Source organism: Electrona antarctica (genome assembly GCF_951216825.1).
Source record: "Electrona antarctica genome assembly, chromosome: 13".
NCBI classification, from domain to species: Eukaryota; Metazoa; Chordata; class Actinopteri; order Myctophiformes; family Myctophidae; genus Electrona; species Electrona antarctica.
The window spans coordinates 23,109,368-23,136,133 of NC_136794.1; the positions used below are offsets into that span (position 1 = coordinate 23,109,368).

At 42.9% G+C, this 26,766-nt stretch overlaps 1 protein-coding gene across 3 annotated transcripts in view; it reads left to right on the top strand.

Annotated features, from left to right (window-relative positions):
- dip2a (disco-interacting protein 2 homolog A) overlaps positions 1–26,766 on the top strand; it is a 128,369-nt gene that overhangs the window by 88,330 nt on the left and 13,273 nt on the right. For 2 of the 3 annotated variants that reach the window (XM_079517515.1, XM_079517513.1), the window contains 18 exons: positions 3,432–3,551; positions 8,333–8,530; positions 9,234–9,325; positions 9,934–10,044; positions 12,480–12,603; positions 14,219–14,328; positions 14,761–14,863; positions 15,794–15,858; positions 17,418–17,511; positions 18,838–18,957; positions 20,018–20,132; positions 20,975–21,114; positions 21,613–21,749; positions 21,867–21,947; positions 23,000–23,127; positions 23,602–23,716; positions 25,800–26,001; positions 26,620–26,729. In XM_079517515.1, coding sequence (XP_079373641.1) covers positions 3,432–3,551; positions 8,333–8,530; positions 9,234–9,325; positions 9,934–10,044; positions 12,480–12,603; positions 14,219–14,328; positions 14,761–14,863; positions 15,794–15,858; positions 17,418–17,511; positions 18,838–18,957; positions 20,018–20,132; positions 20,975–21,114; positions 21,613–21,749; positions 21,867–21,947; positions 23,000–23,127; positions 23,602–23,716; positions 25,800–26,001; positions 26,620–26,729 — 2,165 coding nt within the window. The remainder of the gene's footprint in view (positions 1–3,431; positions 3,552–8,332; positions 8,531–9,233; positions 9,326–9,933; positions 10,045–12,479; positions 12,604–14,218; positions 14,329–14,760; positions 14,864–15,793; positions 15,859–17,417; positions 17,512–18,837; positions 18,958–20,017; positions 20,133–20,974; positions 21,115–21,612; positions 21,750–21,866; positions 21,948–22,999; positions 23,128–23,601; positions 23,717–25,799; positions 26,002–26,619; positions 26,730–26,766) is intronic. The other variant, XM_079517514.1, reaches the window with a different exon arrangement.

The following is a 26,766-nucleotide window of genomic DNA, read 5'->3' on the forward strand; positions in this document are numbered from 1 at the left end:
AGAGAAGAATCAAGAGAAAGTCTAAATGATAACATGGTGACACGTTGGTGACACGAGGTGTCAATCTTGTGTCAGGCTGTCTGATATTCATAGGCATTTATGATGGCCCCCATCCAGTCTTTCTGGCATTTTAAATATCGTCACACCACAGGTGGTAATATAGTCAGAAAGTTGTGATTTTAACTTTTTCTGTTTTGTATGTTTCTATGGAGTTAACATTACTCTAAATAGAGCCCCAGGTTTGTATGTCTTCCTTCCTTCCTGGAAAATAATCTTCCTCCTAGCATAGTACCTGATGATCATGTTTTAGGGGGAAAAACAGTTCACTGCATTATACATGGGTTCAGGTTGCTGCTAAATGCAAATCTGATTATAGTCTATGCATAATTCAGTGATTCTTAAATACATTTATCATACTATTATCATACGTACGTATACGGATTAGTCATGAATATGTTAAGTATAGCCATTGTATAGGTGATGCCTGGCCTTCATCATTTTAAAAATGGTGCTTGGCTGTAATAGGCTTTTGGGGTGCGCTGGGCTCTGGGTCCACAGATGTGTCTGGGGCTTTCTAATTGGTCCGTCAGGTGCTCTGGTGACCCTGACGCCCACTCTGAGTGCTTCAGTCCTTGGATGAAGAAGCAGTTTGTCTGATTCCAGCCTATTATAAGCCTAGGCCAGGCCATTTGTATGCAGCTGTGGCCTCTGTCTCCTGTGGCTGTCTGGAATGTCTGAAATCTTACCCCCCCTCCACTCACTATGAGCTCATAGTAGAAATTAATGTTCATGGGATGCACATAGTTTTTCTTTAGTCCGCAAATAGCCGTGTCCTATATGTGAGTGAAGAAAAAGTGTGAGTGGGCCTCTCCTCTCTCCTCTCACTTTTGGACACTTTTCCACCGGGGTTGAACCGGTTCCGTTCTTTTTTCCTCGCCTAATTTTGAACTAAATTAATTGGTTCAGAATCAGATCCCAAAAAGTTGGTTCAGAACTGGAACCAAAAAAAGACTTCTTCTTGCCCTGAAGTGGGAACCAAAGTGCGCGTGTCAGTGTCACTCTTCAGGTTGGAATATGCATTGCAGTTGTGATATAAACCGTCATAAAAAATAAAGAATGGAACCAGTCCAAAGTTCTTTTTGTGGAAAAGAAGCCGTTGTGTCTGGTTCTGGATTAGGGATGTGACTTATCTATTGTCTTGATAGTGATCATTCTATTGATTACTTTATTGAGACTCTACATCAGGCCATGCCTGATGAAGGTCTGATCGACTGAAACGTTGCTGCATCATCAATCGATTAGTTTGTTGCACCCTTATTCTGGTTTGCTCTCATCTGTGGCACTGGTCCACTCCCCTTCCACTTCCCCAATCCATCTTTCTATCCATATTATTTTGTATTTTAGCAAAGATTTCTCTGATGATTTTTTTGTAGTTGTTGTCGTGCTCAGCTTTTGTTTGTGTGAAGTGAAATTTGTGTTAAACATCAGTGTTTGTGTATGTTTTGATTGACTAACATACTGTAATATTATTACAATACAGTATTATTATTTTTTAAAACTTGTGTAGAAGGTTCCATTTAGGCTACTTCAAAGTATATAAGAAAATGTTGCAGAAAGCGACAACAATTATAGAGGAGTGGATTAGAAGTGGGCACCTTTCCAAACATCTCATGATGTATAGAGGACTTCTTTGTTTCGCTCCTTTTATATATACTAGACCGGTGCCCGGCTGTAGCGCACCGAGTCGGTAACGAAGGAACCCGTTGTACCTGTTCCTATGGAGATTTCTGTACCTGTCTTTCTGTGTCCCTTTATTCCTATATATGGAGTTCTGTGTCAGGCATGCCCAAATATGGAGTGTTGTGATGTCAGAACAGGCCAGCTCCATATATGGAGCATGGGCAGGGGCCCCGTCCAGAGCCCGGGCAGAGGCCTTTTGTGGAGGTTCTGGACAACCGTGGTTCCGAACGTCTCGACATCGGGCATGCACTCCCTGTAGGGGTGTGTAACGCGTGTGTCGAATTTGAAGTCGGTGGGGCTTTGTGCATTACAGCACAGAGACATGGCACATTTAGATAGAAGATCTTTTAAACCTTGACAAATAAGTTTCCATTGTGATACCGATAGTCCGATACATAGGAAGTTGGAACCTAAAGTATACAACATTAGTTCCATTGACATCCAGAAAGGGATGTGGATCCACTGCTCTCAGTGAGCATGCACAACATAGATATTAAAAGAAATAGATGCCTCGTTGGCCGCTGCAGTTCGTTGGAGCCATGTGTATCGACGTGAGCACAGACATATATACATAGACGCCCTTTCCGGCTCTGAGGCGCGTGTCACCATTGAAGGCACAATTTTCCCGACATTCCTTGCAAAGCATTAGCGGAAGCAAAGCGGAAGCTTGACAAGCTTCCGCGTGCGTAACATAAGTCCCGGAAAAGACGCGCTGTGATTGGCCAGTAGTCACTTGAGTGACAGCGAGAGACGTGGAGGAGTCACATGAGTGACATCACTTGGGCAGCGACGCAGTCGCCTTCAGCAAATGCCTTCAGCACTTCTAAATAAGAAAGCTGCGGAGAACTGTTGCTTTGTGTTCACTCTTTAATGTTTTCTGTTAATAATCTAATCCCCCCTGGCTCTGATGTTGTATTGTTAATAACTTTGTTGTTTGTGTTTGTTTGTTTGTCTTGTTTTGTATTGTAATGTATATTGTCATGACTGTTATAAAGATTTGTTAAAAAAAAGGGAAAAAAAAGCCTTCAGCACTGCACTTCCGCCTTCATTGGGATACACGTCGCTCCAATGAACTGCAGCGGCAAATGAAGCATCTATTTCTTATAATATCTATGGACGTGAGGGCGTAAGTGCGGAAGGAACGTTACGGCCAATCACAGCGCGTCTTTTCCGGGACACATATCAGACCCGAACGTCCCCTCTGTGACGCACGCAGAAGCTTCTGTGAGGCACTAGTCTCGCGTTGCCAGACTGTTGCCTCTCGCAATAGTTCTCTGGCTACGCGGGACTAGTGAAGCACCAACACGGAAGCTTGACCTCCCTCGAGTACACACGCCCCAGAGCTGAAGGGGCCGTCTACCTTTTAATGTCTATGGTGCACAATGGTAGACCGTAACCATTGGCCTCCAGGTGACCGGTAGAGGTCATGTGACCTGTCTGTGACTGACTGCCGGTTGTCTTTTATGTGTCTGACCTTATTTTCTCCTCTTTCTTCTCTTATCCGTCCTTCCCATTCATCCATTCCCTCCTCCCCCTCCCCTTCCGCTCAATCCATTCCTCCATCAACCCATCATCTTCCCTTTCGTTCCTCCACTTCATCTGTTTTCATCCTTGACAAATCTGTCTCCCTCGTCATGGCCATCTTCTTCTCCCCATCTCTCTCTATCCTTCTCCAACTGGCTCTCTACCAGGTGTTCCAGTCAACAGTCGCGTCTCCTCAAAGATTCAGCAGTTGCTCAACACCCTGAAGAGACCAAAGCGCCGGCCGCTGCGAGAATTCTACGTCGACGACCTCGAGGAGCTCCTGGACGGTAAGATTGCTTGGAAGTAATTAGACGCCCTGCTCTGTCAATGTCTGTCAAATCAATAAAAGCCAACGTGCAGTAACTACGGGGGGAAAAATGGCCGATACTGCGTTTGAAAAACTGTTCAGCCAAATGAGATATCGGCAAATAAGCGATATGACACTCTGTCTGCCTGTGTGTGAAGAGTGCAAACTGACTGTGAAAAGTGGAGTGGTTAAGTAATCAATTTGCAGGTGTGGGGTTTCCATGGCAATCAATTGGCTGAGGCAGAGGCTGGAAATTGCACAGGTGAGGGGATTTAGGCTGATTAGGCCCACTGGCAGAGCCTGACCAGAGCCTTTTGTGGTGGTTCTGGAGAACCGTGGGTCCGACCGACTCGATACCCGGCACTGCACTTCCTGCGGGTGTGGAACGCGAGACGTGGCGCATTAATAGTAGGATTTAGCGCCATTTTGTGGCTTCCAACAGAGCTTTCAGTCTGTGTTGCTGTCGGGTCAGTGTTCATTTGGGTGTCGTCCCAAATAACTAATGAAACGGTTCTGTGTCCTTGTCACGCCGGTGTCACTGTCATCACAACAGCATCAGACTACAGCATCACCACGCCTAAATTAGTGCAGATGCGACGTTAGATCGCTGGTTGTTTTTCCCCCTGTTTTGGTGGAGCTGTGACCACCAGGTGTGGCCAGGAAGCACTGGGAACAGCACACGCACGCACGCACATGCGTGCACACACACACACACACACACACACACACACACACACACACACGCGCACACGCACACGCACACACACACACACACATGGTGGAAAGTAACGAAGTACAGTACATACTTAAAGGGGCATTCCACTCATTTTCAAATTTTACTATGTCATTAATATACCTTTGAGCTGTTGTGGAAATAATAAAAAGGTTCCCCCATTCTGTGTTTCCTAGAACTGGAGGTCTGAAAAAAATCATTAACATGGTGAAACACATCTTGATGATGTCATCAAGATGTGTTTCACCATGTTAATGATTTCTTTCATAATTACAGTTCTAGGAAACACAGAATGGGGGGACTTTTTATTATTTCCACACAACAGCTCTAAGGTATATTAATGACATAGTAAAATGTTGAAAATGGGTGGTTTTCCCCTTTAAGTATTTGTACTTTACTTGAGTATTTCCAATTAACAATACTTTTACTTCTACTCCACTACATCTCAGAGGAAAATATTGTACTTTTACTCCACTACATTTATTTAAAAACTTTAGTTACTTTGATTATTATTACAAAACATACAGTGACCACTTCAGCCCTATACATGTTTCGCCCATTTGAAAATAGCTTTGATCTACAAGCTCACAGATCTGCTATTTTCTAAAGATTTGTATACATTTGAAAACTTGAAATGGGATATTCGGCATAATGAGTGCTTTGTACTTTTGGTACTTTAATGATGCCGATACTTTTGTACTTTTACTCAAGTACATTTTGAATTCCGGACTTTTACTTGTAACGGAGTAGTTCTACATTGCAGTATTGATAGTTTTACGTAAGTAAAACAATTGAGTACGTTTTCCACCATTACACACACACATACGCACACACACACACGCATGTGTGCACAACACACACAGCCCCTGCCAACCATCACCGTCCTGCCCTACCTAACCATTTCCTCCATTCCAAATAGCCCACCGTGGGTTTTTGGGTGGTACTCGGACACAAGGCTGAGTAAACAGCGGCAATGTGAAAAACGCAGCAGGAATAGCAACGCGTCAGCAAGGTGACCGTAAAAGAAAATAACAAAAAAGAAAAGAAAAAGGAAACGCTTCTCCAGCTCAGAGACTGGGATCCTATTTGGGGGGGGGGGGTCTGCAGCACGCAGCCACAGTGCTGTGGGTGGTTTGGTGTGAGCTGCAAATTCATCCCGCAGTGCTGAGACTAGGATGGATGGTGAGTGATAGCATAGCGCAGACCGCTACAGTATGTGTGTGTCTCTCAGTCAAACATCCGTCGGTGTTCTAGGAGCCAGGAGAATTGTTTTATTTTGAGGATAATGAAAGGGCAGGCGAGGGGAAAAGACATAGGAGAGAGAGAGAGACAGCTATACACAGCAAAACCCGGTGTATTCCGAGTGTAAACATGGACTTGGACCCACACAAGAGGAGTCAGCCGGGCACAGCAGCAGATGTGAAAGAAGCCAGGATCAGGGCTTCATTCGGTGGCTGCCTCTGACACAGGAAGCTGATAATAATGAAACAGACCTCCTTCTTTTTAGTATAAGCTAAATATATAGTCTTATTTTATGGGATACATGTTTTTTGTGAATTCTATTTTTGTGATGTAATGTACCATATCCTTGCATTGGACCCCGGGAAGACTAGTGGGCGTTTAGCCGTCAGCTAATGGGGATCATTTTGCATGACCTTTGAAGATTACGTCATATGGCAGCCAAGTCTATGGAATTTTTAATGTTTGTTTAGAGCATTTATGATGTAAATCGTTTGCCAGTCAAGTCTATGGACTTTAATGTTTGTTTAGAATACTAAATGACGACCTATAAAGACGTCATGTGGCCGATATAAATTCAGTGGGTGCCCCTCACTTGACACGAGTGTGATTTTTAATAAACAATTAAACCTCCTTCATCTCCTTGACCACACCCCCTTCCAAACCCACAACCTCTCTCTCTTTGATGTGATCCTACTATGTCTAATTCATTCACTACTGTGATCTCATTTACCCGGTGACAGCTTCTCCTCTGTTCACATATCATCTGTAACCGTTGAACTGTTGCGTCCCTATTCTGCAAACTGTTCAGCAAAAATAGCAGATCTACAAGCTCACATACATGTTGTGCAAAGCAAAGCAAAGCAAAGTTCTTTGTTTACCCAGGGTGAATGGACTAAGCTCGAGATGCTTGTTTACAGCCAGACCCTGCTCATAGAACATTTCATGGTAGGGGTTCAATGCCTTGCTCAAGGGCACTTCAGCGGTGGTAATTTTAACGTGCCGGTCTGGGGATTCGAACTGGCGACCTTCCGATAACAAGACCGCTCCGCAAACCGTTCGGCCACCGCTGCCTCATGTTGCGACATGTTGTGAGCTTTGTAGATCTGCTACTTTTGGGGTGAGACATTTTGGTGTAGAGGTTGGGGGAAAGGAGTGGATCAAGTGTTGTGGACACCGATTTAAATATGTATAGGGTTCAAGTGGTTAAGAGATAGGCTAGATAGATACACACAGGGGTGACTGTTAGAGGAAATTGAGCAGCTGTTCCACTTTTGTCACTTCTAATCATATCGGAACATCTTGTTGCTAGGAAACATTTGAATAGATTGTCAACCCCTCCCTCGCCTGGTTTCCTCTTGGCTTTTTTGTTCGCTGTTCACCTCTGTAGAATGCACTGCTTCCGACCCAGAAGCAGCAAAAAATGAAAATGAAATAAAAACTTAGCTATGATGACAAAGACTAAATATGTTGAGAATTTCGTCAACAAATAGACTAAAATGTTAGGAATGGACTAGTGGTGAAGAGATTCTGTTCTGAAAATAGGTGATCTACAAGCGGATAGTCGATCTACAAGCCGATCAATCGAATCAACTATGTTTAGTCGACTAAAATCTTAATGTTATTTAGTCGACTAAAACTAGACTAACACTAAAACATTTCAGATGACTATCATGACTACAACTAAAGGGAACTTTATTCAAAAGACTATGACTAAAACTAATTCAAAATTTGCTGTCAAAATCAGGAGAAGAAGCTGGGACCGCCTACATGCGTGCACATGCACACGCTTGTTCTTTTTTCTGACATGCTAACCACTTCAGCCCTATATTATATACTTCTAATATGATGAATAGCGAATAGGATAGGAAAATGTGGACTTCTATTCAACGATTTTGCGAAACATGTTAAAATGTCGGATTACCGCCCAAAGGACAAAGGCCTCAATTGTGATCTTTGGCACCTCTCAAGGAGGATCCCACACCTCACGTTTGGAACCACTGGTATATAATATAGCCCACCTGAGACCAGATTCTACAAATGTCTTCTACTGTAAATCATAATCAATAATAATTTCTAAAATAGCAGATCTACAAGCAGATTGTGCTGCACTATGAGCTATGATTTTTCAACAGCTAACGTTTAATGGTTAAAGTGGTCAAAAGCTAAAGCGACATGGATACGTTCCAGGTCTTAATGGGATAATGTACCTTCCTTCTCTCTCTCTGTGTCTCTGTATATAATGTACCTTCCTTCTCTCTCTCTCTGTGTCTCTGTATATCATGTACCTTCTCTCTCTCTCTCTCTGTGTCTCTGTATATCATGTACCTTCCTTCTCTCTCTCTGTGTCTCTGTATATCATGTACCTTCCTTCTCTCTCTCTGTGTCTCTGTATATCATGTACCTTCCTTCTCTCTCTCATGTCTCTGTATATCATGTACCTTCCTTCTCTCTCTCATGTCTCTGTATATCATGTACCTTCCTTCTCTCTCTCATGTCTCTGTATATCATGTACCTTCCTTCTCTCTCTGTGTGTCTCTGTATATCATGTACCTTCCTTCTCTCTCTCATGTCTCTGTATATCATGTACCTTCCTTCTCTCTCTCATGTCTCTGTATATCATGTACCTTCCTTCTCTCTCTCTGTGTCTCTGTATATAATGTACCTTCCTTCTCTCTCTCTCTGTGTCTCTGTATATCATGTACCTTCTCTCTCTCTCTCTCTCTCTGTGTCTCTGTATATAATGTACCTTCCTTCTCTCTCTCTCTGTGTCTCTGTATATCATGTAGTCCAACAGCCAGACCCCAACCAGCCAAGACCCGAAGGCCAGCAGATGAGTCCCCTGGAAGGAGAGCCTCTGGGGGTGGTGACCAACTGGCCCCCCTCCGTGCTGGCCGGCTTGCAACGTTGGGGAGCCACCCATCCCAAAAGCCCCTGTCTGACTGCACTGGACAATGCCGGCAAACCGGTTTACACACTCACTTATGGTAGGTTATCAGTAGATGTGTTAATTGCCACTGCTCTGCCCTCACAATTCAATTCGATTACGATTCACCAGCTAACGATTCGATTCGATTCTACGATGCATTGGGAATATGCATCGCGATGCATCACACTTTTCTATATTCCTGGCAAGTCAATACAAGCACTCAGATATACTGAACAACATATTTCATGTAGAATTGTATGCACAAGTGCATGTGCATCCAAATGTGTTATTTATTATACTATAGGCCTACTTTTATGTATCATAAAACCAATGTTATTTATTTAATTATCTTATAAATGATATCCCCTGTGGTGCCTGGTGTACATACACAACGACACACACATTATTTATCTAAATCTCTCTCTCTCACACACACACACACACACACACACACACACACACACACACACACACACACACACACACACACACACACACACACACACACACACACACACACACACACACTGTGGACTAATCCACAGCATTTGTCTACAATCACACAGCAAGTGGTTTTCAACTGGGGGGGCTGGGGGCAATAAAGATTGTTTCTTTCTGACTAGACAGCACAACATTCTATAAATGTCACAGCACTGATGTAGTGATGTTTCAAAGGGCACACAACTTTAGTTGCGTTCATATAATGTAACGCCCAACGTTGTGTCGTTCATGTATAAATGTGCTACACATTCTCTCTTTAGGTAAACTATGGACCCGCAGTCACAAACTGGCCTACACTCTCCTGAACAAGCTAAGCACCAGGAATGAGCCTTTACTCGTGCCTGGAGACAGAGTAAGTCATGAAATACAGCATATACAGTATTAATCCAGAACTAATACTCTTCCCCGCTTGCTTTTGCGGTGTGATGCCATTGAAATGTATCCGCTCCGTCCTCTCAGTAAAAAATCAACGTGACGTCGCGCTAACTATATTAACGCTTCTGACAAAAGAATAATAACCAGCGGCCGCCCTGGAAATGAGCGATTATTACTCCCGGTTCACGGGGCCTTCATCGGGGCCTTTCCAGTGCATTCTGTTGCACAGCACCACAGCGCCGGAGTCAATGGTGGCATCAAAAGAGTTAATAATATATAGGCCTGCTGGGCTAAACCGGACATAATTTATAGTTTCACCCTGCACATTTTTTACTGTATGTAAAAAATGCAAATCAAACTGCTTGGTTCAGTGTCCTTTGTTTCCATACTGTGTGACTGTTTTCTGCCTTTTATAAGTAAACAACTACAACGTGTAGCTGTGCAAAGCATCACACATTTGGAGCAAGGACCTTGCAACTTTGCTCCAAATGTCTTTGCAAATAATGCTATTTCTTGTCTTGGGGTTCAGAGGGAAATGGCCGTGAGACGCGGGCGGTGACGTTGCTTGTCCATATACTCTTGCAGGTTGCACTCGTGATCCCCAACAATGACCCTGTGATGTTCATGGTGGCGTTCTACGGCTGTCTCTTGGCAGAGTTGGTACCCGTGCCCATCGAAGTGCCGCTCACGCGTAAGGTAACCACCCGCAACATTCCTGCACCCCTCGACCCCCCTGCTCCCCACCCAGCTCCTGATCCCCGAACAGTGGTGGAAAGTAACTAAGTGCATTTACTTAAGTACCTGTACTTAAGTACAATTTTGAGGTATTTGTACTTTACTTGAGTATTTCCAATTTCCAGTACTTCTACTCCACTACATCTCAGAGGCAAATATTGTACTTTTTTTACTCCACTGCATTTATTTGAAAACTTTAGTTACTAGTTACTTTGTAGATTCTGATTATCATTACAAAATAATACATTAACCACTTCAGCCCTATACATTTCGGGCCATTTGAAAAGAGCAGGTCTACAAGCTCATAATGCGTTGCGATGCGACGCATTGTGAGCTTGTAGATCTGCTATTTTCAAAAGATTTGTATACATTTGAAAACTTGAAATGAGAGAGAGCACTTTCTACTTTAAGTACATTTTGATACCAATACGTTTGTACTTTTACTCAAGTGCATTTTGAATTCCGGACTTTTACTTCTGAGGGCATAGTTCTGTATTGCAGTATTGATACTTTTACCCAAGTACAAAATGTGAGTACTTTTTCCACCACTGTCCTTGACACGGATGCTGCCGCCTCACAAGTCCACAGCCCGCAGCAATCCTACTGCAACGTTTTACACCAGGAATTCATGCAACTTCATTGCATTTATTTTACATGGAATGCATGATTGTCATTGTGTTTCTTTTACTAGGAATGTATGAAATTCATTGCATTTGTCTTGATAGTACCAAATGTTCTGTTATACATAGCCAATATGAAGGGCAGCATTGACCCCTAGTGGAATTATTACGTTATTACGTAAAATTACGTTATGACTCATTCATGGAAAGATAATACATGTTGAACTGTGGTTGATTCCAGCATGTGCACGATAATAACTACTTACTGCTACATTTTCTTTTATCCCATGATTTTGCAACCCATTTTTTCCACCCAGTGGCAATTATCTAATGTAATCCTGGGCTCTCTCTGCCAACCTGGGGAGTGCAACGGACTGACCTCATGCTTCCTTCTATGCATGAGGAGTCCAAGCCGCTTCTTTTCACCTGACAGGGGGGGAGTTTCCCTGGTTGGACGTAGCGCGTGGAAGGAACACATTATTTCAACCAGTTTGGCAGTTTGGAGACCAGGATTACTGCATGTTTTTTGTGAGGGTAGGGGACAGGGGAGAACATTCAACATGCATAACTACTTAAGGTGACCTATGGTCATGAAGTGTAGGTCAAAGAATAAGGTCGCGAATACAAGGATGGATATATATATATATATATTAATATTAAAGTCTGAAATGGTCAAATCTTCTTGATGAGGTGTGAGTTTGTATAGTATATCAGCCATTTTTTTGCTATCCGTTTTTTTGCTATTTTTTTTACAGCAGATCAAATTGAAATGTGTAGTCAGTGCATCTCAGATCCTGGATTCCAGCTCCTGCTGTGACTGGGCTTTGAGGCTCAGCACTGTAGTTTTTTAATAGTGACTTCACCATTTCATCTGCTATTGCTTTGATGTCTCTTGAGGTGTCATCATTCCTTCTCTCTCTGTTTCTCTCTCTCTCTCTGATGCTGAAGGATGTGTTTTTGAAACCGTGACTTATAGAGTATGTGCATGCATGAAGTGAGAGGCAAATGGAGTTTAACGTTGTGTAGCGTTGTTGCAATCAGATGTTTTTGCCTTTTTTAGAGGGATAGGTATACAGTAGGCTGACATGAAATGGGGAGATAGATGGGGGGGGGGGGGTGACATGCAGTAAAGGCCGTCGGGATCGGGAGTCGAACCCGTGGCACACTGCCAGACTGGATTACCAGCCAAGGTGCCCAGAAGGCTACGCCAGCCGCCCGGGCCAGATAGGACTTTTCTGTTTATATGTATGGGCGTCAAGGCCAAAAAGTAGTCTTTTTTTGCCACTCAGTAAGCGTTCCCACATAACTTCCAGGTATGATGATGATGACACGCATACCTAGCCTGGATCCAGCCCAAAGACCCCGCCCACTCTGAGTGGACTCCGTCTTGGTCTGGTGTTGCACTGTGAACCTATAATTTCTTCGGTACAAAAATGTATTATCCAATGAGAATCGGTGGTGGGGGTGGGTCTAACGAACAACCAATCAGCGCCGAGTCCCGTTTTCAGCGTCATCACGCAGCGCAACACACAGAGGAAGGAGGGAAAAACAACACCAATGGCTACTGGTTGAGGGAAATTCTAATCCCCTCCCCCTTGAAATCGCTCAGACAGGAGACAATGTCAGACTGAAGCTTCAAGAAAGCTACAGTCTGATAATCAGGCTAACGCATACCCTCTGTACTGCCTGCATTTTTTTTGCACACCTCTATATTTTGAGTTCCACCAGAATCCAAAAACCCATGGCTTCTTTCTTCTTTTTGCATTGGTCCTGCAGGATGCAGGAAGTCAGCAGATCGGCTTCCTCTTGGGCAGCTGTGGCGTAACGTTGGCTCTGACCACCGATGCTTGTCAGAAAGGCCTGCCCAAAGCACAGACGGGGGAGGTCGCTACGTTCAAAGGTACCGTGCGTTTTGGTTTCCTTTCTGGGTTTTAGCCTGGTCGTACCGTAGTTGTTCTGGGGTTATGTCTTGTCTCTGAAATGTGTCCTCTGCATTTAATCCACCCTAAGGCCTCACTCAGACCTTTAAAACATTGATGCATGCTTGTTGTATGAATGTTGTGAGTGTCATGGCCGCCCCAATGCATTTCCAATGGAAGTCACATGGTTTGTAGTCCACATTTTGGACTACAAGCTGTTGTATGGCTTTCGGCTGTGTTTCGACTGCCCCCCTCCCCCTCATACAACACAAATGTTGTGTCAAACCATGTGACTCCCATTGGAAATGCATTGGGGCAAGCTGTATCACACCCTTTGCATACAACAAGCATACATCAATCTGTTGCGACCGTGTGAGTCAGGCCTAACTATTAGGGTGCACTCACACGGTTCATGCAATTCTCTGTGCTCGTTGGGTGTTGTGTCATGGCCGCCCAGCGGCCCAATGCATTTCCAATGGAGGTCACATGGTTTGACCCAACATTGTGTTGTGTGAGGGGGAGGGGCGCAGTCGTGCGCCCCTCCCCCTCACACAACACAATGTTGGGTCAAACCATGTGACCTCCATTGGCAATGCATTGGGCGGCCATGACACAACACAACATGCATCCAACGAGCATCCAACGAGCACAGAATTGCATGAAAGGTGTGAGCTCAGCCTTAGGCAGCAGTGGAAAAAGTACTCACATGTATTAAGTAAAAGTATCAATACTCCAATGTAGAAATACTCTGTTGCAAGTAAAAGTCCAGAATTAAAAATGTACTTGAGTAAAAGTGTGCATTGTGCAGAATGTCCCATTTCACAGGTTCAAAATGTATACAAACTCTTGAAAATAGCCTATCTACAAGCTCACAATGCGTCACATCGCGACGCATTGTGAGCTTGTAGATCTGCTATTTTCAAATCAAAATCGCCAAAATGTGTTTTGTAATAATAATCCAAAGTCTACAAAGTAACTAGTAGCTAACGTTTTCAAATAATTGTAGTGGAGTATTGTAGTACAATATTTGCCTCTGAGATGTAGTGGAGTAGAAGTAAAAGTATTGGAAATTGTAAATACTCAAATAAACTGCAAATACCTCAAAATGGTACTTAACCCATTTTGGGCGGGAACCCCTTTTGGTGTTAGCATTATGTTGTGCTTTAGCTATTGAAAAATAGCAGATCTACAAGCTCATAGCGCGCCACCGAGTGGCGCGCTACGAGCTTGTAGGTCTGCTATTTTTGAAAAATCGAAGAACGACTGACATAGAAACATAGCTTTTTCAGAAAACTGTCAGGATGTAGAAGACATTTTTAGAATATGATCTCAGGTCAAAATGGTACTTAAATTCAGTACTTCAGTAAATGTGCTTACTGTACTTTCCCCCACTGCTATTAGGAGCAGTGGGGGCTGTGGGGGAGTGCCATTACTGTAATGCGGCGCCCAGCGAGCATTCAGGGCCTTGGGCTTATACTGCTTCTCAACGTGGACCACTGTGTAGTGTACCTGTGTTGAACGCCTGTGTGTGTGTGTGTGTGTGTGTGTGTGTGTGTGTGTGTGTGTGTGTGTGTGTGTGTGTGTGGTCCGTTGCAGGGTGGCCACGGTTGCTGTGGTTTGTCACAGATGGGAAGCACGTTGTGAAGCCCCCCAAAGACTGGTACCCTCAAATTCGGGAAGCCACCAATGACATCGCCTACGTAGAGGTTAGTGCAGTGTGTTTTACTGATTAGGCCTTTGGTGTAGAAGTTTGATCTTTTATTAATAAACACATTTCTTTTTACCTATACATTTATCACAAAGAGTTGCTCATTGACATAAATACTATATGATCATAATGACGCCAGCAAAGCCCACTTAAAAAAAGAACCTGCAAGTAGTATTATTTGTTTATTTATAGCCAGTATGTTTGCTTTGTTTTAATGTTTGTACTGATAAGATTATGCCTTGTATCTGGTTCAGAATTGCACGTCCAGTTTGGGTTTAGTAGCTGAAATGTAGCTTTTATCTGGATTACATCATTGTGAGCTGTAGTGTTTGCAGGCAGGTCACTGTCAGTTGAATGGATGCATAGTAGTGTTTACTTAAATTATCTATGCATTGCGATATGAATACGTAGTTTTTTTTCTCATATCCAGTATAAGACCAGCAAGGAAGGCAGCACGATGGGGATCACCGTGTCCCATTCAGCCATGCTGTCTCACTGTCACGCCCTCACACAGGCCTGTGGATACACTGAAGGTGAGCAGGGGGACACTGTGTGCCTGTTTCCAAATTAGCCCTGCTTCATTCTGCGCGTGCGCTGTGCGCTCCATTCGCCAATATGCAGGTGGGAATTAGTTGCATAATCTTACCTACAGCACATCACCCACTTTCCAGCACCATTTCCCTTCACTATAACAGCAGGTCTCCTAGGGCTTTTTATAATAATGACTATGCGGCGAAGGTGAAATGGAGGTGAAATGTTCAAAATATAGCAGATCTACAGGCTGACAACGCATAGTGACGTCACATTGCACATTGAATCCTGTCTCTCACCTGTGGTCATATTATAGTAGCTGTATGGTGCCTGTGTGGTAACCAATCATGGTTGCAATTACACTGTACCTCGTTTGACCAAGACCACTTGTCTCACAGTTGCAAATAAATTAAGTTGTGAATTGAAACCACAGCAGCACAGTGAAAAGCACATTATGTTTGGAATATAGGTTTGTTATATCATTCCAGTTCAAGTGTAACTGTTAAGCTGGCTGCGTCTCCAAGCGCCAGACCTAGGTCAGCTCTACTGAGAGAGAGAGAGAGAGAGAGAGAGAGAGAGAGAGAGAGAGAGAGAGAGAGAGAGAACATAAAGACACATATTTTCCCCATGTGTCCCAGATTCACCCTAAATAACTCCTAACTGCATTAGAATCCCACAGAGATTCTCCAGACCTGTTTCCGAGGCTTGGTTTGGTTCTTGACTCATTTACACTACTATCAAGGTCAAGCCTTTCCTCTTGGGGATTACGTTTGCCGTAGAATAATGAGAGCATGCAAGTGAAACTGTGCTAGTAAAGAATAGCAGTGAGTGTGTGCTGCTGGGTATATTGTACCTGGATCTTGTTTCCATATCTTAAGTTTAACACCCCTTCAGCCTCTTTGACCTGACCAAACTCTCTTTTTGACTTGCAGCCGAGACAATAACCAACGTCCTTGACTTCAAGAGAGACGCGGGATTATGGCACGGCGTCCTTACTGTGAGTGGTCCAATGCTCTCTGTTAATACTGATAGGCTGCTTGTTTGATTAGAAGCAGAAGAGAGAGAGAGAGAGATATCCATTCTCATTTTCCAGATAGGGACATGTTTCCCATTGACCTTATGCAGACCACGGCCATCTTGCCAGTTGCCATTAAATTAATGGCAGGGTGGCAACTAACCGCAATTTGCCTTTGACAGCCCATTCATACAAACAGAAAATTCAAACTCGCCAACATTGCAGCTGAAAGAAAAGCTTGAATTATCCTCTTTCTATCTGTAAAGTGTTTAGTTCATAAAAATCCACCGTAGACATGTTATGAGCTACTTTCTGTCAAGAAATTCCTTGTCAGAGTTCGGAAGCGCTCGCTTTCAGCAAAGCAATGTTCTGCTGCCTCCTGCATTATGTGCAAATTCAGTGTGCTTCTGGCACACTTCATATTTATATTTCAGGATTGTTCAAACAGTCTTCAAACAGTATAGTGAGACCCTCCGCTAGTGGTTGTCTTTACCGAAGGAAGGGCCTCAGTTTTGCATACTGGGAGACATGTCTATGCATACTTATATGTTTTTGTGTGTGTGTGTGTGTGTGTGTGTGTGTGTGTGTGTGTGTGTGTGTGTGTGTGTGTGTGTGTGTGTGTGTGTGTGTGTGTGTGTGTGTGTGTGTGTGTGTGTGTGTGTGTGTGTGTGTGTGTGTGTGTGTGTGTGTGTGTGTGTGTGTGTGTGTGTGTCTCTCCTGTCATTAGTTATTTTCATTAGTTAGTTATACTGTAGTCATTGATTAGTTGTTTAAGCCCCTAGTTAATTTCATTGGTTCAGGCGCTACATATCTGGACAGTTTCGCGTACAGTTCTGTTGCCAGTTCGCTTTGCTCGCTGGCTGTCAGGAAATGGTGTTAGGCTTTAAACAGAGTGTGAATTCATTGACGATAAACACATGGGAAAGATGTCTTGTCAAATCAATCAATTGTATGTATCTGCAAAAAGGCACAGCCTACTTATAATTGCTTTTTCAATATACCAGCAGAAACAACAAAGAAATACATGGGGTACATGGATATATACTCTACTATACAGTTACTAAATAGCACATTTTACAGCACATAGTTATTTTCTCTCAAAATGTGACATAGCAGTTAGTGATGGCACAAAATGTGTGTTTTCAGTACGCCAGTGATGTAGTAATTCTGGGTACAATACACATACACCCTGCTTTTGCCACACTTTTAGGAACCTAACTGTCTATGCCACTTGTTCTTAATGTGTGTTCCCCCAGGGGCCTTCGAAGAGTTTCCAGGGTTAGGGTTAGGTGAAATGACTCATACTACTTATGAACCAAATGGATCCTTACGGGTCTTTAACTCCGAGAGTGTACAGATTGAATATGTGGTTCCATTTGCACACTTAAACTAACGATCGACTTTTTTTCCCACAGTGTAGACTTGGGGTCCTTGAAATGAAAAGGGTTGAGCATCGCTGGTCACTGCTAATGCCCCCTGTGTCAGGCTGTGTGGAGTCATGTACTGTAATGAGTGCTGTTGTCTGTGTGTTTGCATTGCAGAGTGTGGTGAACCGGATGCATGTAATCAGCATTCCTTACTCCCTGATGAAAGTCAACCCCTTGTCCTGGATACAGAAAGTGCACACGTACAAAGGTGAGGAGAGCCAGTACATCATCTTTTAAACCACTTCTGTATGTGTGTTTTTACTTGTTTTGTGAAGTTATGTGATGCTCTTTGTTTCTTTTAAACGATGTTTAGTTAATTTATTTGTTTTTTTACTGTACTTTATTGTTTTAATTAATTCAATAATTAAAATGTTATCTTGTTGCTTTTATCTTGTTTTATAAAGCACTTTGATGTATGACACCATCGTACAGTGGCGTATAAATTAAAGCATTACTTACTGTCACCATCCCTGTTATAAAGTAATCGTGAGCATTTTACTGTCCTCTTCTCTGTCCCACTTTCTCATCAACTCTGTCTTAAGCCAAATTCCAATACCCCAAATCTCGGCCACTCGCTCACTGGGTCACTCAACTCAAGCATGGCGGTGTTATGGTGAAATTGGTGACCTGATGAAATATGTGACCATCTTGTCACACAACTTACAGTACATGGAGGTCTTTAAATACGTGTCCTGAATACCGCTAGTGTTGAACTCTGCTAATAAACAAACTGCGACAATTTACGTTCGGACACTGAGATTATGTGATTGTCACATATTTAAGCAGGTCACCAATTTCACTGGAACACCACCATGCTGGAGTGACCGAGTGAGTGAGCGAGTGGCTGAGATTTTGGGTTTTGGAATTTTGCTTTAGACTCCTGTCATGGAGTTCAGCACAAAATTATTGTTCATTATTTTTCATTTGACTTCTATATTGGCGATTGGTTGTTGTGCGGCTCAGTGGGTGTGCAGTGGTATACTGGTACTCTGGAACCTGATCTGATAGACGAGAGTGTTTAAGTGATTTCTCTTGTTTTCAGTCACTGATCTCTCACACATCGTCTTATCTTCATCAGATGTGCATGAGGGCACTGAGGGCTGAGTGGAGGAAGCTCGCTATCTTGAATGACACTCGGCTCCAGTTTGAACAGAGTGCACTCACCTGTTATGCCTGATATTATGTACTTGGTTGCACATCGTGGCACGCACAGAAAATAGCGAGTATTGTGAGCGTGTATATCTGCTATTTTCGGTATGCAACTAGGTAATCAATCAGGCCTTAGTAAAAGAGTCAGACTACCCCGCTGAATCATTCTCAGGCTCTGTGATGTTTGTGACTGGTCACAGACCCTTAAATTGGGTCTGTGACCAATAATAGGTCCCAACCCAATGTTTGGGTAACACTGGTATAGAGAAGACTGCTGTATTGATCGATCTATCTCTCTCTCTCTCTCTCTCTCTCTCTCTCTCTCTCTCTCTCTCTCTCTCTCTCTCTCTCTCTGTCTCTCTCTCACACTGTGGTGCGTGCACAGCGCGGGTAGCCGTGGTGAAGTCGAGGGACATGCACTGGTCGTTGCTGGCGCAGAGAGACCAGCGGGATCTCAGCCTGAGCTCGCTGCGCATGCTGATTGTAGCGGACGGAGCCAACCCCTGTGAGTGGACCAGCAGATGATTCTCAACCTGTTTTTATTTTAAGGACTTTCATATGCAATAGGCCATGGACCCCTTTTTGATACCGTTTTTCTTTTTTAGGGGTGCTAGCCCCTCTATATGTCCAGCTTTGAGGGTTTGTGTAAACACAAACATTGTGTTAACACAAACATTGATGACGCTTGATGTGATTGGCCGGAATGAGATGATGTATGATGATGATAAGAGCGCCCCTCAATCTACAGTTCTACACTGTAAAAGCCTCTAAATTGAACACTGAGAGTGGAACATTTGGTTCCATTTATACATTCTCACATTTACAGACCCAAAAGGGTCCATTTGTACATTCTCACATTTACAGACCCAAAAGGGTCCATTTGTACATTCTCACATGTACAGACCCAAAAGAGTCCATTTGGACGCCTACCCCCTTTTTTTTCTTTTTCATTTTAAAATTGTTCAACTAGCCGATCTACATCGACATGTTATGAGCTTGTATAGATCGGCTGTTTGAACTATTCAAAAATGTTTTTTTTCCTAAATAGTAAAAAAGGCGAATAAGTTTATGGATAAGGGGTATAGAGCGCCGCAGTCCCGCGAGGGCACCAGGAAATAATTCCCCATTCATTTCCCCCAAAGAGCTTAAAAGCCTCGTACAAAGCCAACAGCCGAGTTGACAAATCATGACAATAAACATATTTTTGGGCCGAACAAATGATTGATTAGAAAGAAGAAAAACAACAAAAAGTGTTTTTTCGTCTAAATAGGGTCCCTAGTGCTCCCCAGTCCCAACATTGAGAATCAGCTCTCACATCTCCATGCATGGTTCATTCCAAACCCCAACGGTCAAAACCTCACTGACAACCTTTATTGATTCAGATGTTTATGTGTGTGGGTGGCTTTGTTTTTTGTGTATATGTGTGTCTGATTGACTGTGTGTGTGTGTGTGTGTGTGTGTGTGTGTGTGTGTGTGTGTGTGTGTGTGTGTGTGTGTGTGTGTGTGTGTGTGTGTGTGTGTGTGCGTGTGCGCGTGCGCGTGTGTGCGTGCGCACATGACAACAGGGTCAATATCCTCCTGCGATGCCTTCCTCAACGTGTTCCAGTCACGTGGGTTGCGGCCGGAGGTGATCTGTCCATGTGCCAGCTCTTCAGAAGCCATGACTGTCGCCATCCGGAGGTACGCTGCCGCTACTGCACCGCGTTAAAAACAACCCTCCAGATGATCAGTGCTCTTGCACTGTTGCACTCACTGCGCTGTTGCGTCGCCTTTGCAACATCAGCTCATTGGATCCTTTAGTTTAGGGTCAGGGTGTTTGATGTTGTTGTTTTTGCCAGGCGCTTTGTTTTCATGCCGTATGCTTCTTCGGCTCAATTCCACTCTAGTTCCGTACGTTTTTGCTCTTTCAGTTGATTAAGGACTTGACAACGGTGGTAAGGAGGGAACAAAATACTCTTAGTGCATATCAGTGCATATCATATTTAATATATACAGTATATGCTTTGGTTGAATTTTATGCCTCTGAACACACCCATAGTCCAGCCTGATTTTGTTGGACTGGTGTGCACATACAGTATGTGTTCATATTTGATATGTTTATATAGAGCCTGAAATGAGAGAACTATTCCTAGTCCCCAGAGGGACAGATAGTGTAGCCAAGAAGACACACCAAGGTTGGAAATGTTCCTACCCAAAGCACCCGTTGTCCAAAGCCTGACTCTGACCCAAGTTGAGGTGGACTCCACTAGTGAGTCGCCACGATAAATCATATAAAGCACTGTTTTCCAAACAGTGGGTCGGGCATCCTTTGGGTGGGTCCCTTCATTTTTTTATTTACATTTTGGTTTTAATTATTATAATTTCAAAACACATTCCCCAAAACGTTTTCATGAATTAATACCACATTAAAAGATTTTTTCATTTATTTGTGAATAAATGAAAGCAAAATCTAGGGTCCCGCCGGGACGCTAAAGCGTTTGGGAACCACTGATTATAAAGCACTTCTTCTTGGTGTCCTGCAGACCGCCAGAGATGGGCGTCCCTCCTCCGGGGAAGGCGGTGCTGTCCATGGGTGGGCTGAGCCACAGTGTGATCCGCGTGGACACGGAGGAGAAGCTCTCTGTCCTCACGGTTCAGGATGTGGGACAGGTCATGCCTGGAGGTACAGTACGGCTGAATGCACCGAGCACATCTCAACAGATGTTCACTCTGCACTCGCAGGCAGCGAGAGAATGCCAAACATTATGCTGACATGTGTTACTTCTCAATTTATCACACCCATGATTTATAAATGATATCATGTACGGACGGGTGCAACAGTTAGGAATTTGGGCATGTCATTATACTGTAGGTGAAAAAATAAATACAAAATAAATAAACATTTGCATGCACACATCACTATGTCTATGCATTTCAACTTGTAGCTGATCTAAAGCAAATCTAAAGCTATTTTTGCATGACATAAAATCGTTTCTTTAATTAAGTGGTTAACCAGACTAATTGATATATTTGATTATCAAAACTATAAACGATGTTGATTATGTTGTTTTTGCATCAATTTATTATCTAATATTACAAAAATGATTAATTTATCCAAAAGTAATTGAGAGAATAATCGATATCTGCCCTAATGTTATCAATGGTGGTGCGACCCCTGCAGCCTTGGTGTGCGTGGTGCGGGTGGAGGGGACCCCCTACCTCTGCCAGACGGACGAGGTGGGTGAGATCTGTGTGAGCTCAGGAAGCACTGGTGTTGCCTACTACGGCCTCCCCGGCATGACCAAGAATGTCTTTGAGGTTAGTCTGTCCATCTTCTTCATAGCCTCTAGTTACTGTAGACCAAAGATCTGCGTGCGGGCACGTGCATGCTCACATGCAAGGCTTTGTTGTAATGGAGTACTGTGTTTGTTGCAGACCATCCCAGTAACGTTGTCTGGAGTTCCAATCAGCGACAGGCCGTTCACCAGGACTTCGCTACTTGGCTTTGTTGGACCCGTCAGTTCACTTTTATCATTCTGTTCATCTTCATCACTGTGCATATCTGTCCTCTGTTCTTGACCAGCTCTCTCATGCTAGATCAAACACATCTTAGCATCCTTATCCTACGTATTCATAATAAGTGAAGATGCAGTGAAAATAGCACCTCTACAAACTCACTAGACTATTTTCACTATTTGATGTACTAAGAAGTATATAGGATTTAAGAGGCTATTTAAACACATCAAGGATCGTTTCTATGCAGAGCCCAGTGCTATAATGTATGGCCCAGCAGTTTTATATCTGTTCACTGTCCAGTGCCATTAACCACATGAACCCTAGCATCCTTATTCTTGGCATGTTACAATAAATTACTGAATATTCAGTGAATATAGTTCAGCATTCAGCAGAAATAGCAGCAAAGTATGGTTAACATAGCCCTTTGCAAACTGTAAAATAATAAAATATTGTTACATGCTGTCTTTGTACAGTCACTGTACATGTCTGTAGGTGAACTCATCGGTTTTGATATTGAGCTGTGCCTACAGTAGTTCCCAAACTTTAAATAATTCACATAAAATGGTAACCGAAAAGAAACATATTTATTACATATTATTGTCTTCAAATGGACCGGTTCCATAGCAGGCATTTTGTCATAGATATTAAACGCAGCTGAAGATTAATTCCGAGTCTTCTTGTTTAATGTAGGTGTTTCTGTGTGCCAGTATTAAGTTAACTGTACAAGAAGGCCCATGCAGGCACACAGCAGCACCTCAATGAAATGGACTCACAATTAATGTTATTACCTTCAGCTGCATTAACTACTGTACCCTGGTATCTCTACTGACACATAAAAAAGCAAAAAAACAACGTCCTGCTATTTTCACTATTTGTCGTACACCAAAGTGATATCTACTGTAAATAAGTGAGATCAAAAACTCCCATTACAGACTCGACCAAATGTCCACTGTGAAACGGTCCATACTGTTATTACTGTATTTGGTTCACTGTAGAGTTGACACCCACAGGTCACATTGTAACCATTTGACCTCATCATGTGCTGTAAGCAGGACAACCTGGTGTTCGTTGTGGGGAAGATGGACGGGCTGATGGTGGTGAGTGGGCGGAGACACAACGCTGACGACGTGGTCGCCACGGCACTGGCGGTGGAACCCATGAAGTTTGTTTACAGGGGGAGGTGAGGAGGACGTTTAAAAACTATTGTTAAATGTACAACTTCAAAATGTCACTATTCATCTACTATTTCAGGCACTGCTAAAGCAGACTGCACATGTAGTAGTCTCGCGTATCCAGATTTCACAATCTCTGAATGCTATATAGTCTGGAGCTACATCTCCTGAAATCCAAGTAATCTGATTCAGGTCACAAAAATATATTTTAAAATATCTTTAGAGCTTACTTTTTTTATTTCCATTTCTGCTAAGCAGCAAGCTATATATGCTTAGATGATTTCTATTAATATTAGGATAAATATATAATTGTTTAACATTGTTGCCAGTGATTAGCAGCAAGATTCACCCACAGTTTTAACCATTGCTAACCAAAAGCTACAGTAGCATACTGTACTGAAATGATGAGGGAAAACTGAGAATTTCAGTGTGGAGTTCCAATTGGACTGCTGTAGTGTAATGTACTGTGCTTTCCATTCCAGGATAGCAGTGTTTTCTGTGGCTGTGCTTCATGACGAGAGGATCGTTGTGGTGGCCGAACAGAGACCAGACGCCTCTGAAGAAGACAGCTTTCAGTGGATGAGTCGTGTACTTCAGGTAATGCACTGACCCTCTTTAACAGTTCAGACACCCCGCGTCCTCATTTTCAATGTAATGTCTGTCTGCCCTCTCTTTAGCTTAAGACTTTAAGCTTAACCCATTTTGACCTGAGATCAGATTCTAAAAATAGCAGACCTACAAGCTCGTAGCGCGCCACTCGGTGGCGCGCTATGAGCTTGTAGATCTGCTATTTTTCAATAGCTAAAGCATAACATAATGCTAACACCAAAAGGGGTTCCTGCCCAAAATGGGTTAAGTTATGGGCATCTGCTAGCTAGAGCCTCTGTAGTCTATGAGGTACATTACATAATGGTATAGTTTCTAGCTTGTTTATGCTTATATATTTTCACTTCAGTAAATTATTCCCAATTTGTAAATTTTGTTATACTGTTAGCAACAGTATAACAACATTTACAAATTCATTGTAATAGGCCTATCTCACATCTAAGTACATTTTCTAATGTAAAAATGTGACAGACCAATATTATTATGAAGCAAACAAGATGGTAAATCAGCTCGAACAGATAGAACAAACCTTACCTTGAGAAAACAAAAGTTGTAGACTTCTTAAATTACCTCTGTTAACATGTAGTGTCTATGGAGTGACGTCACGCTATCACCACTAACGCGGAAATGGGGCGTATTAAGGGGGCGGAGAAATTCTGTGAGATAGGCCTATTGACCACACAGACAAATTCCTGGTACCTAGCAAAACATATTCTAAAGCAGAAACGGACCACAATAACACATAACAAAACATTGATGTGCTTATGTAAAATAGTTTTTTAGATTTTTCACCTCAAAAAGTGAAAGGACTAACTTGGATAACAGGGGTCCCACGGGATGGCAACTGCCACCATAGATATATATAAACACTAGATAGCTCACCCGCGCTGTTGGCCAATGGAGAGCGACGTCGTTACGTGGCGGCCATCTTACCTCGGGACACATAACATTGGGTCTATGGGGCATGTACTCTTAAATGACCATAACTTGCTCAATTTTCAACCGATTTTCAAACGGTTTGGTTTGTTATAAACGTCAGAGACGTCCGCATACTTATATGCTTTTATACGACGTTCATATAAAAAAAAAAATGAAGCCGATAAGCGTCCTGAATCATAGCCACGTTGACAACGTTTGTAATAAACCAACCCGTTTGTAAATCCGTCAAGATTTGAGCGAGTTATGACTGTTTCTGTTTGAGCTGCCATTGAACATACTGTACTGTATCCCCAATGTAAGATGGCTGCCGGGTGAACGACGTCAGAAACTCCGCCTTGAGCCATCTAGTGTTTATATATATCTATGACTGCCACCACCTAGTGTTCGCATTTAACTTCAAATTCAGTTATTTTATGCATATTCTCTACCTCTGAACGTTTCTTTGTACAGTAGATTAATCAGATTTTAGACCGGTGCTGAGTGCACGTAACATCTGACATACAGGTACATGTCATGGATATAATGTTTTATGCTACTGTATGTTGATGAATGGATCCCAATGGTAACAAGTCCACTGGACCTTTTTGTGACCAGTGGTTTTCAACCCTTTTTATATCAATGCCCATTATTTATTCAGCTTCGGAGCCACGGACCACCTGATGAGATTTAGCCTCTCAGACCCAAAACTTAGAATATTTTGTTTTCAATTTTCCACACTTCCATGATGTATTGATGTGGTACCATAAGGAGAGATAACAGGCAAAACCTTGATCAAAAAAACAATTGTTTTAAAATGTATAATGCAGATTTTAACTGTAGTTGATTTTAAGATGGCGTGTCCATTGTCTCAAATCAGAGTAATTAATGAGTAACACAGAGTAACACATGACAATAAAGTTAAACACTGTACTTTATATTGTCCTCTTCACCCCAGGCCATAGACAGTATCCATCAGGTAGGGGTGTACTGCTTGTCTTTATATTGTCCTCTCTTCACCCCAGGCCATAGACAGTATCCATCAGGTAGGGGTGTACTGCTTGTCTTTATATTGTCCTCTCTTCACCCCAGGCCATAGACAGTATCCATCAGGTAGGGGTGTACTGCTTGTCTTTATATTGTCCTCTCTTCACCCCAGGCCATAGACAGTATCCATCAGGTAGGGGTGTACTGCTTGGCACTGGTCCCTGCCAACACGCTGCCCAAGGCCCCGCTGGGCGGCATTCACATCTCCGAGACCAAGCAGCGCTTCCTGGAGGGGGCTCTGCATCCCTGCAACGTACTCATGTGCCCCCACACCTGTGTCACCAACCTGCCCAAGCCACGGCAAAAACAGCCAGGTACGTAACGCCACTCACACCTGTGTCACCAATCTTCTCAAGCCATGGCAAAAACAGCCAGGTGCGTGTTAAGTAACTAAGTACATTTACTTAGTAGGCTATTTCCCGTTTTCTCTACTTTTTTTTTAACTTCTACTACTAAAAGATTATTATACATTTGAATAATTTAAATGGGACATTCTGCACAATAAGTACTTTTACTTTTGTTAGGCCTACTTTAAGTACATTTCGAAGCCAATACTTTACTACTTTAGTACTTTTACTCAAGTAAATGTTGAATTCCGGTCTTTTACTTGTAACATATTTCTATTGCATTATTGATACTTTTACTTTTACAATATGTGGAAAGACTTGGCCTCGTCTGTGGCAAATTCTATAGTTTTTATTCACCATTATAATGTCCTTATTTTGATCATAAGACCCAATTACTGAAATTACTGCGCAATGCAACACCGCAGATGCAAGCGAGTACACAGGCATTGCTTAGCGTGTGAAAAGCCCTTATTAGCATAATAACCTCCTCTACCTCATTTATATGAGTGTTCTTGTTTTGATTTCCCTTCTATTTGCTGATGATAACGATGATATTAATGGTGATGGTTGTGGTGTTTTGAACAGAGGTCGGCCCAGCTTCTATGATAGTGGGCAACCTGGTAGCGGGCAAGAGGATAGCCCAGGCCTGCGGCAGGGACGTGGGACAGCTTGAGGACAATGACCAGGCACGTAAGGTACAGAACCATCCTCATTTCATTCCTCTCCATCACA